Below are 13,319 nucleotides of genomic sequence, written 5' to 3'. Positions count from 1 at the left end.
AGTTGTACCTAGCTACCCTGGAGGCAAGGTAGGAGAATCACTTGAACCTGGAGTTCAAGGTCAACTTGGGCTGCCTAGTAAGCCTATCAAAAAAAAAAAAAAATCTATTTCAAGGGCTGGGGTTGTAGCTCATTGGTAGAACCCTTGTCTCTCATGTGTGAGCACCACATAAAAACAAATAAATAAAAATAAAGATATTGTGTCCATCTACAACTAAAAAAATATTTAAAAAAAAATTCGTTTCAAGGCTGCCATCTTCCAGATGAGAAAACTGAAGCCCAGAGAGGAAAATTAAGTTGGCCACAAAAGATAAAGGTAAATAAAGGATAAGATTTCAGGTCAGATGGATATTTGAGTGGTTTAATTTCCTCATACATGCTCATGGCCATAAGGGGCACAGAAGTGTCACCCTGTGCACAAAGGGTCTGTTCTCCCTTCAAACTTAGGATCTAGTGTCGGGGGTGAAGCCTCATTCGCAGCAGAAGCAGGGGTGTCAAAGACAGTGAGCTCTGGGTACAGGAATGTGGCCCCAACCCCAGGGGCAATAGAAGGCAGAGGCAGATGTCCTGGGAGGCTGAGCTGCAGTGTGGAAAGGGGGAGGCAGAAGGATGCCAGATTCCCGTCTGCAGCCCCCAACTGCCTCAGATCCTGTACACCTGCCGCATAGAGGAGGGTTACTCATAATCCCTCCTAGGCCTGGCCCTACATTTGCCAAGCAAGTGCTGACTGTGCAGCTGGAGTTTGGGGTGGGGGGTAACTTGGAGTGGGCCCTTTGGGTCTGCAACTGCCTCCTAGCATCATTGTAGCTAATGCGGTGTTAAGTCACGATGACTGTCCAGGCTTCTGCTCTCGTTTCTTTAATTTTTATAAATAGTCAAGACTGCCTGGGAAGGGAGGGTGTTGATTGGTCACAGTCATTGCCAGTGGCTTATCAAGACTAGAACCCAGGTCTCCCTGGATTCCTTCCACAACATCACACCACATCACTCTGGCTGGTATGGTGTCTTCTTGGACACCAGTATGACACCATACCTTGGAGATACCACAGCCATTGAAGGGTCACTAAAGGTGAGTGAGACACATGTACTAAGTTCAACCCTCCTAGTCTCAGCAGGTTCCAGAGACTGGTGGAGTGGCCCCTGACTAGGCAGTACCTTAAGCCTTGCCTCTGGGCTGGTGTTTTGCCCCCCTGATCTTGGGTGCCATGTGATGGTCTTCCTCCTGCTGTTTAAAGTCAATCTCCTTATTCTAGGGCCTCTCAGGAGTAGGATCGGCAGGTCTGAGTTGAGGTTTGGCCCAAGGTGGAAAAACAGGCCTGCTAAATTGTTTCAGCCTCAATCCCTAGTGATCTTATTCTGTTCTCTAATCCTAGGACAAGAAAACTCTGCAGGGTCCCTGACTCTGCTCCCTCCTGCCCTGCTCAGAGCAAATTTTAGAATGTATTTGGGGGAGGGGGCAATGAGGCTCTTGTTGGTGAACATGGGGTCTTTTGAGGACCCCAGGAAGACAGGTGGGGGGGATGGAATTTTGTGTCTTGCCACACATTAGGTCTCTTAGTCAGTTGTGGACCATCTTTGCTGACCTCTGAACCCTTATGTTCTCTTCTGGTTTTGGACTTACCATCAAACAGTCTGGGTTGCTGATGCTAAAACCACATATACAGTGTATTGGTGGTAGTCGGGAAGAACATTCCAATCCCCAGAATCACAAATACCCCTGCAGTATTTTGTGGTTCTGCCAACTTGAGTAAACTGGGAAATGACTGGGCTTACTGTTCATCCACGTGACTTATTCCTGCAGCAACTGATTTATTCCTCCAAAATTACTAATGTCCCTATTGGGTTCAAAGATTCAGCTTGTCGGCGTGGGTGCCTGGTGTGAGCATATGGCTCCATCTGCCTGTCATTGCCAAGGGACTTCTGGGGTCCACTATGCACAGTGGGACCTTCCTCGCAGCTCAAGAACAGTCAAAAAAGCATGGTGACTGAAAGCCCTCAAAGGCCAAGAGACTGCATTAGAGTGGCAGCCCCTTGGAGAGGAGGGTTGGTCAAGCTGCTGAGTGTGTGGTGAGACACCCTGGTGCTCTAGGACCTCTCACTTGGAACCTTAAATTTCCCTTAAAAATCAAAGGGAGAATCAGGGAAGAAAGGGACCAGGAAGAGGAGAGGGACAGGAAAAGGCTGGGGAATGATATTGGTCAAATTATATTGTTTGCATGCATAATGTGCATGTAAGAATATGTTACAACAAATCCCACTATTATGTACTAATTATAATGCACCAAAAGAAATTGGGAAAATAAAGTTTCTAGATGGTGGAGTTCTGTGAAGACAATAGTCTTCTCATGGGTCAGGGAACCTGAGGGCTGCATGTCCCAGCCTGTGCCCTGGTGCTGCTCTTCCTTGGGCCTGTTTGCACTAACAGGAGCCACTTTGGTGGGCCCTAGGGGCCACCTAGAATTCGGGATGTCCTCCACAGGTCCTGAAGCCAGCAACTGAGTCTTTGGTGTGCCCTGGTTGTGGAGGAGTCAGCCAGGTATGTCGGAGGGGTCACAGTCACTCAGATGATCCCACACATAGCACCATGCGAAGTGCCCATGCTCTTCTGGAGCATACTCCTGGGGGAGTTTTGGCAGCATGAAATTCCTCACTAACCAGGATATTGGTGTCTCAACCCAGTCTTGAGGCATCTGTCCAAAGAATGGAATTTTCTTTCATAAGAGGAGAGGAGGTAGTCATGTCTGGTAGTTCTGGGGCCTGTGTCAGTTCTGGGGATGGTTTTCATAGACCAGGAAGACCAGCTCCTGAGAGCTGAGTAGTTGAGATGGGTACTCTTAAGACTAAAGTAGCCAGAATTACTTAGAGCTGGAGTACTTAGGAAAAACTTCCTGCTGCTCACTGCTCCCCATAGCATTCTTGTTTACACATGTGTGTGCACACACTTATATATACACAGTTTACTGGGCCTGGAGCCCAGAGAGCAATCAGGAGGGTGGGCACCAGACCAGATGCTTGCTGGGGGAGTTGGACTGTTGCCCACTGGCCCTGTTTTGCAGGGCTGGGGCTGAAGGCGCAAGCAGGGCAAGTGTCTGTGTCTGGATAGCTGTTAGGGACCAAGGACATGGCTTGGAAGTTTCCCTATTGGGTTCAAAGATTCAGCTTTTCGGGGTGGGTGCCTGGTGTGAGCATATGGCTCCATCTGCCTGTCATTGCCAAGGGACTTCTGGGGTCCACTATGCACAGTGGGACAAGCTCCTACCTGGGAAGTGGCTGACCTAACCCCGTGCTATATGTGGGCTTTCCCAACATGAACCCACTTAGCCCTCACGCTACCTGTCTGCTAGGCCAGGTATCCACATTTCATAGCTTGGAGAAAGGTGCAGAGAGGTCACATGAGGTGGTGTTGCTAGGGAGGGGCAGGGGCAGGGCTGTAGGGCAGCAGCAGAGCTCGGTATTGAGCAGGTGGCCTCCAGGTGACTCCATGAGGGCGTGTGTATGGTAGGGGTGATGCTGATGTGTGGTGAGGCTCAGTCTTAAGAGCAGGGGCAGCTTTGGAGGCCCAGAACCAGTGTGCTTCCAGACCACAGCCCTAGGGCATCCTCAAATTAGGAAGAAGGGGCAGGAATGTGCCACCTTGAAGCAGGTGTTACCGCTGTTTCAAAAAACTTGTCTTTCTCTGCCATTGTTCTCCTCCCTTTCTTGTTATCAGCATCAGCAAAACTTCTGAAGAGCCCCTTATGTTCCAGCCCTTCTTTCCTGAAGTCTGCCATTGTTGCTGGGGACTCCTAGGCTGCTTCTGAGTTTCCTGCCCATTTCCCCCCAGCAGAGCAACAGCCCAGTATTTCCTATAAGCCATACAGATGGCCAGACCAGGCACATTCAGACTGTCTCCTGAGCAAACATGGGTGCCACAGCACCAGGCCAGCCTCCTGAGTGGGGAGTCTCTTGGCTGAGTTGCTCACAGCAGGGACTGGGAGAAGCCTGGAGGCTGCTCTCCCTGCCTTTTGAAACATCTAAGTCTGCCCCAGCCAAGCACTAACCAGGACCTGCTGTGAGCTGACGTCAGGACAGAGGCCCCCGCGGGGCTGGCTTTGATGTTTCCCAGGCCCTGTCGTGGGGGCGCAGGGGGCTCTGAGTGGCAGTCTGGGAATGCAGCATCTCTCACCACAGCCATGGAGCAGCCCAGCCCAGGCCCCAGGATGAGATGCTGGAGGCAGAGGTGGGGGTGGCTGGGGCTGAGCTGAGCTGGGGTCCCTCTGAGTTATGCTGGCTCTTCTTACAACTTGGGTCTCTATGGAAAGTATTCTGCAGTTCTTGCACCCCAGGGCCTTCCTCCATCCCATTTACCACCAGGTGGTTCTCTTCAGACCTCTCCTCTGCTCTGGTGGCTCTCTCCTCTCCAGGTCCTGGGCCTTGGCAAGAGGGGAGCTTTCTAATGCTCTTAGGATTCAAATCCTTGAGCAGGAAGGACGATCATGGGGTTTTTAACAGTAGCTGCCATTTACTGCAGGTGAACTCTGGCCAAGGCACTTCACAAATTAATGCACTGAGAACCCGTGACACCCTCATGAACGAGGCAGAGGAGGCTCTGTCACTTGCCCAAGGTCAGAAACACTAATTGTGACAGGATTTGAGCCCAACCTGCCTGAATCCAAACCCTTAACCATCCCTTTGTGTGAGTGAGGCTTCTGGCTTCCCAACATACCTGCAGAAGCTGGGTGGGTAAGTGTGGGGTTCACCCACACTTTGAAAGTAGGAGATCTCTCTTTGATTTTTGGTTAGTATCTTGAGAGTTCAAGGTTGAGGAGCCCAAGATTTTGGTGAGTCACATTTATAGAGATCCACTGGTGCCGCAGCCTAAGTCTGCCTGCATGTGTCATGAGAAGTGGTCAGGAAGTATTCCAGATGCCAGGTCTTGCCCCACATTGCCTCCAGGTTATTTCAGTTCAGCCAGTGTTCTCTGGTTGCCTTTGTGAGCCTGGCATTGTCTACTTCTCTTGCTGACTGTGGGGAAGGTGACTGACTCCCCATTATAGGATCAGATTCTTCCAGGGTGGGGCTGGGAAGAGTGTGGAGCTGGGACTTGGCTTCTTTGTGTTGCGATCCTGGCTTTGCCATATGTGAGCTGTCTGATCTTGGGCATATCTTTTGCATTTCTGGGCCTGGATTTACCCATCTGTACTATAAGGAAGTTGGATCAAAATGTGAGGCTGGGGCAGGGCCATACCCTGGTGTAGCATTTGGAAATGTGTAGGGGTGTATTTGGATTAGCATGATGACTAGGGGTGCTCAGCAGTGCCTGAAGGCAGATTTGTTAACTTCCACTGTGGGTGGGATGGCCCACCCCGGTGAATTATCCACTCCGAGAAGCACAGTGCTCCATGGAGAAGTAATAGGGGTGCTCTGGGCTGCTTCTAGCTCCACAACTGTTTTGTATTGGGAGATGTGGGCTGGCAGGTTGGCAGATGGACCAACACCAGGACAATCCCTCATCTGGACCCAGCCCCGGTCTTATTTTGACACCGACTTCATGCCTTAAAGAACCAAACCCCACTTCCAGGGTCTTGGAGGGTGGTCTCTGGGCCACAATTAGTCTCCGTTGGTTTGAGACCCCGTGAGTCTCCCTGTCCTTGTACGTCCTAGTTTGGCTGAGAGCAGAGCCTGCTTCTTCTGGGCAGTGGGAGCATCCTCTTCCATGTTCAAGGCCCAGCAGTTTAAGGCCTCTGCAGGACGCCCACATGGGCCAGGAGTAAAGCCCAGTGTTATTCCTGCTGCCATTGTAACCAGCCGCCCACTTGCCCAGCCCCGCCCTCCGCCTTCGTACCCCATCTGTGCTCAGTATAGGCTTCTCTTTCCTTTATTCCCACTGACTGCAGTTCTACCTTTGGTCATAGAGCCCGCTTGTCTGTGGTTGGTCCTTCTTCTCTGGCCAGAGCTGAACAATGGTGGTGCTGGAGGGGGAATGGCTTCAGGTGAAAACCTGGTACCACTTGACTCACAGATTCTTGGGGATAGCACACAGGACACAAGGGTGACCTTGGCATGCCTTTGGCAATAGCCCAGGTTTTTAGAGAATTTTGGCTTTTCCAGTGATGGGGAAGCCCCTCAGGAATGTTGGGCTGGTAAGCACCTTTAGGTGGGCTTCAAAGCTTCTCTGTCCCCTGGCTACTTCCACCAGTATCCTCAGTGTGTGTGTGAGTGCAGATAATCTTCCTAGGATTTAACTGTGCTCAGTGTCTTGATCAGGATGTGGTCGCGGGCCAGGTTGCCTGCTGTTGTGCTCTGCTCCTCAGCTTGGCTTCCAGACCTCCCAGGATCTGGTCCTGCAGGTGTTGTAAGGAGGGCACCATCTTTATATTCTGCAGAGCATCCAGCAGTTTAAGTTCCTTAGTGGATCCTTGCCAGTTGTGGTAATGTGATTTTTTTCATCCCTGTACTTATTGGACACGTCTTGTGTACACGACCCCATTCCTTCTTTATACATGGTGGGCTGTGTTCAGACAGAAGCTGCAACTCCTGAACCTGCCTCTTCTGTGTCCCCATCTGCAGGTATCCAGGCAGACATTGTCTTCATCAAGGAGCCGTCCTCCCAGGATGCACTGCAGGGGCGCCGGGCCCTGCTCTTCTGTAAAGTCGAAGCCACGGGCCCAGTGCATCTGTACTGGCTGCTCAATGGGGCCCCTGTCCAAGATACTGAACGGCGTTTTGCCGAGGGAAACAGCCTGAGCTTTGTAGCTGTGGACCGGCTGCAGGACTCTGGTGCCTTCCAATGTGTGGCTCGGGATAATGTCACCGGAGAGGAAGTCCGAAGTGCTAATGCCACCTTCAACATCAAATGTGAGAACCTGGGGACAGTACCTGGGACCCTTGTCAGATCCTTAACTATTGAGCTTTGGGGACACCACCTTCACCACCTTTGCTCAGCTTTTCTCATTGCCCGTTGAAAGGGGAAGACAGTGCAGTTGTGGTCAGTTCTTTCTGCTTATGTAGATAAGAAGAAGTTAGAATTCTCTCTTTCTTGCTGGGGATTGAACCCATGCTAAGCACATACTCTACTGAGAATCTCATTTTTTCCAAAAGTATTTTTTTCCCCCTTCAAGTCTTGGCCCATTTATCTTCTGCTGCGGGAGGGGCCGTGAGGCCGCCTGCCACATTTCAGGCCTGACCAGCCAGGGCCCCAGTGGTCACTGTATCCAGAGCCTTACAATTCAGTGGTTTCCTGATTGTCCTGCTTCCCCTCTGCTGCTGCTCTGACCTCATTGCCACTGTGGCCTCTGCTATAGGGATTGAGGCAGGTCCTGTGGTCCTGAAGCATCCAGCCTCAGAAGCTGAGATCCAGCCACAGACCCAGGTCACGCTTCGTTGTCACATTGACGGGCACCCTCGGTAAGGAGCCAAGGAGGGTGGATGAAAGAGGGCTGTTCTAGACAAGCAGGATGTCCCCCCAAATCCTAGCCTCTGCAGTTGGACCTTGCTCCCCTGACCAGTGCTCTTCGCCTGTCCCTAGTTGCTCCATGCCAGCCCCTGGGGATCGGAGGAGGGCCAGCACTGTGCGCTGAGTGAGCCTAGATTCTGAGAACTGAGAGATCTGGAATCTCACTCTTGATTCTGTCTCTGAATGATGTGTGCCTTTGTGCACTTCCCCTCCTCAGGTCTCAGTTTCTCCATTTGTAGACTGAGGGTCTCTCTGTCCTGTCCACTGAGTATCCCTTTCTCCTTGCTACTGACCTCCTCTGCCCCACAGGCCCACCTACCAGTGGTTCCGAGATGGGACCCCCCTCTCTGACAGCCAGAGCAATCACACAGTCAGCAGCAAGGAGCGGAATCTGACCCTTCGACCGGCCAGTCCTGATCACAGTGGCCTCTATTCTTGCTGTGCCCACAATGCCTTTGGCCAGGCCTGCAGTAGCCAGAACTTCTCCTTGAGCATTGCAGGTGAGCCTGGCTTGGGGTCAGAGGAGGCGAGGCCAAGATAGGAGAGCGCTTACTACCCTGCCTGCTGACCTTGCTGCACTTCCTCTCATTGCAGATGAAAGCTTTGCCAGGGTGGTGCTGGCACCCCAGAATGTGGTAGTGGCAAGGAATGAGGAGGCCATGTTCCATTGTCAGTTCTCAGCCCAACCACCCCCAAACCTGCAGTGGGTCTTTGAGGATGATACACCAATCAACAACCGCAGTCGGTAAGACATCTGGCTGGGAGCCTTCCAGTACTGTGAAATAGGCTGTGGACTGCATATATGTTCTCCCAAGGAGATGCAGATTTAGTTCAAATAACAAACATCATGGATTTGTACATGTATTACTTCTCATTTCCAGCAGATGGCAGTATAATGTTTTGTTTTCACAAAATGAGTCCAACAAAGGGAAGAGTCATATGAAGGCATTTCATATGAAGGCACCCTGTGAGCTAGGGATGGCTTTCTTCCCCCTCCAGCCTTCCCCCTGGGTCTTCTGGGATGAGGAAAAGAGTTAGAGATCCAAGGGTGGGAGGGACACGGGACCTATGTGATCACCTTCTGGATAGAAAGGTCCAAGGCAAAAACACTATTCACACTACACATGCACACACTTACACACTTTTTGGAGGAGGCAAATACCTCCAGAGGTTCTAGGAGCATCTAGTCCCTCTGTTGGGACTTTTGCTCCTTGCCCAGGCTCTAGGAAAGCAAATAGCACTTTTGTAGTGTCAGGCATGACCCTGGTTCTTGAGGGTATGGATCCTTAGGCTCTGAGGCTCATGGCCTGGCTTTAGGCTTGAGGACATTCCTGACCTCTTCAGGATAGAATTCCATTGTATGCCCTTCCAGAAGGAGGCCTATGGGCCACTTCTTCCAAATAGCCCTCTCTCCCCTCTGTAGTCCCCCACATCTCCGCAGAGCCACAGTGTTTGCCAATGGGTCCCTGCTGCTGACCCAGGTCCGACCACGCAATGCAGGAACCTATCGCTGCATTGGCCAGGGACAGAGGGGTCCACCCATCATCCTGGAGGCCAAGCTTCACCTGGCAGGTGAGCCCCTGGTGCTGCAGTGACATGTAGATATTTAGGCTCCTCTTTTCACTCAGCTACCAGCTGGAGAACAGAGGGAGGAGGAGGATAGGGCTAGTAAGAGGTGGTATAGAGGGCTACAGGGGAGGATTTGTGACTGGAAGGGGCCCCGGGCTTGCTGGGGGAAAACATCATGTATCCCAGGACTCAGAGAAATCAGGCTGGTCACCTTCCCCTTATAACCCTGCAGAGATTGAAGACATGCTACCATTTGAGCCACGGGTGTTCACAGCTGGCAGCGAGGAGCGTGTGGCATGTGTGCCTCCCCAGGGTCTGCCAGAGCCCAGTGTATGGTGGGAGCATGCAGGAGTCCGGCTGCCTACCCATGGCAGAGTCTACCAGAAGGACCATGAACTGGTGTTTGCCATTACTGCCGAGAGCGATGCTGGTGTCTACACCTGCCATGCAGCCAACCTGGCTGGTCAACGGCGACAGGACCTCAATATCACTGTGGCCAGTGAGTCCATTTTCTCTGAAGGTTGAGGAGAGGTGGAGGGAAGCCCATGTCGTAGGAGGGCTTGGACTCTGGTGTAATAGACGAAGCCTTCTTTGGTGCTCAACTGAGGCTCTCTTAGCACTAGGCCCCCCAGCCTTGGGGGTCGGTCACCGGCTAAGAGGTGATGTTGGAAGAAAGTGGGGAGCCAGGCACAAAGTTTGGCATAGCACATTAGAGGAAATAGTTACAGCACTCACAGGAAAATGGTCCTTTTGCCGCAGAGGAAAGAGCACTTGACTGGGAGTCTGGAGACCTGGGTCCACTCAGTTTCTAATGAGTAGAATAACCATGGATAGCATGTCATCTGCCTTGCTAGGCCTCAGTCACCTCATACATATAATGGGTCAATAACCCACTATCTACCTTACAAGGTTGTTGGAAAGATCAAATGCAGTATATAAAAAAGATCTTTTTGGGGTCTAGAGTTGTGGCTCAGTGTGCATGCATGAGGCACTGGGTTCAATTCTCAGCACTGCAATAAATAAATAAAGGTCCATTGACAACTAAAACAATATTTTTTTAAAAAAAATCCTGTTTTTCTTTTTCAGGAAGTAATGGTGGACAAAATAATAAATGATTTTCACTGTGTTTTAATTTCTCATATTTGTTATATTTTATAAGTTTCTTTAATAAATATATTACTTACGAGCCAGGAGCAGGTGGTACACATCTGTAATCCCAACAACTTAGAAACCTGAGGCTAGCCTCAGCAATGTAGAGAGATCCTTTCTCAAAAATAAAAAATAAAGGACTAGGGGTGTAGCTCAATGAAATAGCACCCCTGGTTCAACCTCAGTACCAATAAAAAAGGAGGGGGAGCAATAGATATGACCAAAACACATAGGATAAAGCCTTGTATATACCTTGCAATAGATATAAGGATTTATTTATTTGGTTGATTAGTCATACTGGGGATTGAACCTAGGGCCTTAAATATGTTAGGCAAGTGCTATACCACTAAGCTACATCTTCAGCCCTTTTAAAAATTTTATTTTGAGATAGGGTCTCACTAAATTGCCCAGGTTGGCCTCAAATTTTTAATCCTCCTACCTCAGCCTCTTGAGTAGCTGGGGTTGTCAGGTATATGCCACTGTGTTCAGTAGGATTTATTTATTTTTGTTTTCTATTTCTTTTTTTTTTTTTAAGTGTTTTAGGTGGACACCATGTCTTTATTTTACATTTATGTGGTGCTGAGGATCGAACCCAGGGCCTCATGCATGCTAGGCGAACGCTCTACCACTAAGCCACACCCCCAGCCCTGTTTTCTATTTCTTTATATCATATCTCATTGCAAGCTTTTGTGATAGTTTCAAAGGATATATAATACAAATTATAGTATATCCAAAGACACATACATGTACAGACTGTTTTGTTATCTGTGTCTTTCACTTACCTTTACATTACTAATCTTTTCATGTGGGTAAATTTGCAAAGTTTTGAACATGAAAAGAACTCTGTAAATGTAAAGTTGTGATGGTGTTATTCTCATATATATGATACTGGAATCTCAAAAGACATATTCTCTCTCATGTTCCGGTACTGGTTCAAGTGGGAAGCTGCAGCACACAGAGAACAGGTGCTCAGGACACTTAGACAGCAACATGCAGACAAATACAAGCTGCAGTCAGCTTTTCTCCAATGGGGTCTGTGGTCATTTCTTCATTAGGGATTCTTTTAAATATTCAGACTTCAGGCCCCACTCCCCATCTGCAGAGGTGTCTTTAACAAGTGCTTCTGAGGTGCTTATGTATGCTCAAGTTTGGGAACTACAGGTCTTGATCATTCACTGAATGACCCATGCTGGGTGTTCTGTGTAACTTTCGAAAGGGAGGCCTGTGGAATTTGAGAAGGGTGCCTGATAAAAGCAAGGCTGGTTCAGTTGCTGCTTGGTAGAAGGTAGAGTTTGGAGAAAGGCAAGCTCCAGGACTGTGTCTAGACCAGCAGAGATTAGGTGAGTGCCTTCTCCATGCTAGGTACTCTTCTGGGACTAAAAATGCAGTGGGGAGCAAAGCAAACACTCCTCTGCTTGTGGGGCTTTTCTTCTAGTGGGGAGATGAAGAAAATGAGAAAAACAGTTGAATGAACAAATATATAATTTTTAAGTGGCAGTACAGCTATAAAGAAAAACTAACATAGGGTAAGTGACAGAGGACCGGGATGGGATGAAGGGAAGTTTAGGGAAGACCTCAGTAGATGGTAGCATTTGAGTTGGTACTTAAGGAGAGAATGAGCCACGTGATAGACCCCAAGACAGAAATGGATTTATGAGTTGGAGGAACAGCATAGTGTGCAGGCCTGAGCTGAATAAATGGTGGTGAGAGCAACTAAGATCATTGGAGAGGTAGAGACCTTGTAAGGACTTAGCGAGGACTTCAGCCTGTATTAAAGTGTTATCAGTTTTCCACTGCCGCATAACAAGCCACTCCTAAACCCGGTTGATTTGCTTTTGATTCTGTGGGGGGTTTCAGCTCCATGTGCTGTCAACTGGGCTCCCACACGTTTGTGGTCAGTTCATAGCTCAGCTGGTGGCAGGCTAGTCCCCGATGACCTCATTCACAAGTCTGGCAGTTGACAGAGCCTTCTTCTCCAGTTAGCTAGGCCAGTCTTGCTCATGTGGAAGCTGGATTCCAAGAGTGCAAAAGCAGGAGCTGCAGTCCTTTCATTATGTTCTGTTGGACAAGGCAAGTCACTGGCCACCCAGATTCCACCCACATTCCAGGAAGTAGAGAAATGGGGTGTCTTTTGGTGGGGAAAGTGTTACCATCACATTAAGGAGATGAAATGGATGGGAAGACAGTTGACAGCTATCATTGCAAGCAATCTAACAGGTTTTGGTGGAAATGATGTGTTCTCCTTTATACTCACGAAGCTTGAATGCCTGAATTTCCATTTGGCAGCTGTGTATAATAGGCATCTGTATTACAAGTCTGAAGCTCATGGTGGAGGTGGGCAGTCAGGAGTCAGGGTATGGGTTTGTTATTGAAGGTCATGGATTGGATGAGATCGTTTAGGGGAGCTACTATGGCTAGAATAGAACAGTTATCTAAGCACTGAGCCTTGGCACGTTGTGGAGGAATTCAGAGTCAGGGTATTAGAGTTACATACACCAGCATTTTATGTATTTTATGTATTTGCCAATCACCATTACTTCTTTGAACCTGTTTTCTTAGCAAGAAATAGAATATTTACCTTGGGGGTTTATTGTGACATTAACTAAGATAATGTTGGAAAGGAGCTGGAATTACCCTAAGAGCTTATTGCTGCAGTAATCCCTCAAGTAGCCTCTGGCTTTTGAACTCAGGGCCCAGTGGGATATTAGAACTTCCTGGGGGTGCGTCCTTTGGCTCTGGAGACCTGGGGGTTTTTTTGTTTTTTGTTTTTGTTTGGGTGGTGCTAGAGATTGAACCCAGGGCCTTATGCATGCACGGTAAGCACTCTACCAACTGAGCTATATCCCCAGCCCTGGAGACCTGTTAAACAGCCTTCCCTGTTCTTTCCTGTCCCTCTAGCTGTGCCCACATGGCTGAAGAAGCCCCAAGACAGCCAGCTAGAGGAAGGCAAACCAGGCTACCTGCATTGCCTAACCCAGGCCACACCTAAACCCATGGTCATCTGGTACCGGAACCAGATGCTTATCTCTGAGGTGAGATGAGAAGGTTGCTGGTGGATGTGCTGTAGGAGGGGATTTCCTTCTGCTTCTTTGTCTCTGCTCACCCCAAGAGTTCTCTTCCCCTTGAGGCTGCCTGCAGGGAGCTGTTGTGTGGGTTCACTTGCTGTA

At 49.4% G+C, this 13,319-nt stretch overlaps 1 protein-coding gene across 1 annotated transcript in view; it reads left to right on the top strand.

Moving 5' to 3' along the window:
- Window positions 1-13,319, top strand: part of Ptk7 (protein tyrosine kinase 7 (inactive)) — a 67,632-nt gene that overhangs the window by 37,241 nt on the left and 17,072 nt on the right. The window contains exons 2-8 of the mRNA XM_026383431.2: window positions 6,549-6,836; window positions 7,283-7,385; window positions 7,744-7,934; window positions 8,029-8,179; window positions 8,858-9,006; window positions 9,236-9,502; window positions 13,051-13,184. Of these exons, the coding sequence (XP_026239216.1) occupies window positions 6,549-6,836; window positions 7,283-7,385; window positions 7,744-7,934; window positions 8,029-8,179; window positions 8,858-9,006; window positions 9,236-9,502; window positions 13,051-13,184 (1,283 nt within the window). The remainder of the gene's footprint in view (window positions 1-6,548; window positions 6,837-7,282; window positions 7,386-7,743; window positions 7,935-8,028; window positions 8,180-8,857; window positions 9,007-9,235; window positions 9,503-13,050; window positions 13,185-13,319) is intronic.

The sequence above is a fragment of the Urocitellus parryii genome, chromosome 8, assembly GCF_045843805.1.
Source record: "Urocitellus parryii isolate mUroPar1 chromosome 8, mUroPar1.hap1, whole genome shotgun sequence".
Classification (NCBI taxonomy): domain Eukaryota; kingdom Metazoa; phylum Chordata; class Mammalia; order Rodentia; family Sciuridae; genus Urocitellus; species Urocitellus parryii.
The sequence above is the reverse complement of the archived record's forward strand: the minus strand, read 5'-3'. Positions and strand labels throughout refer to the sequence as shown.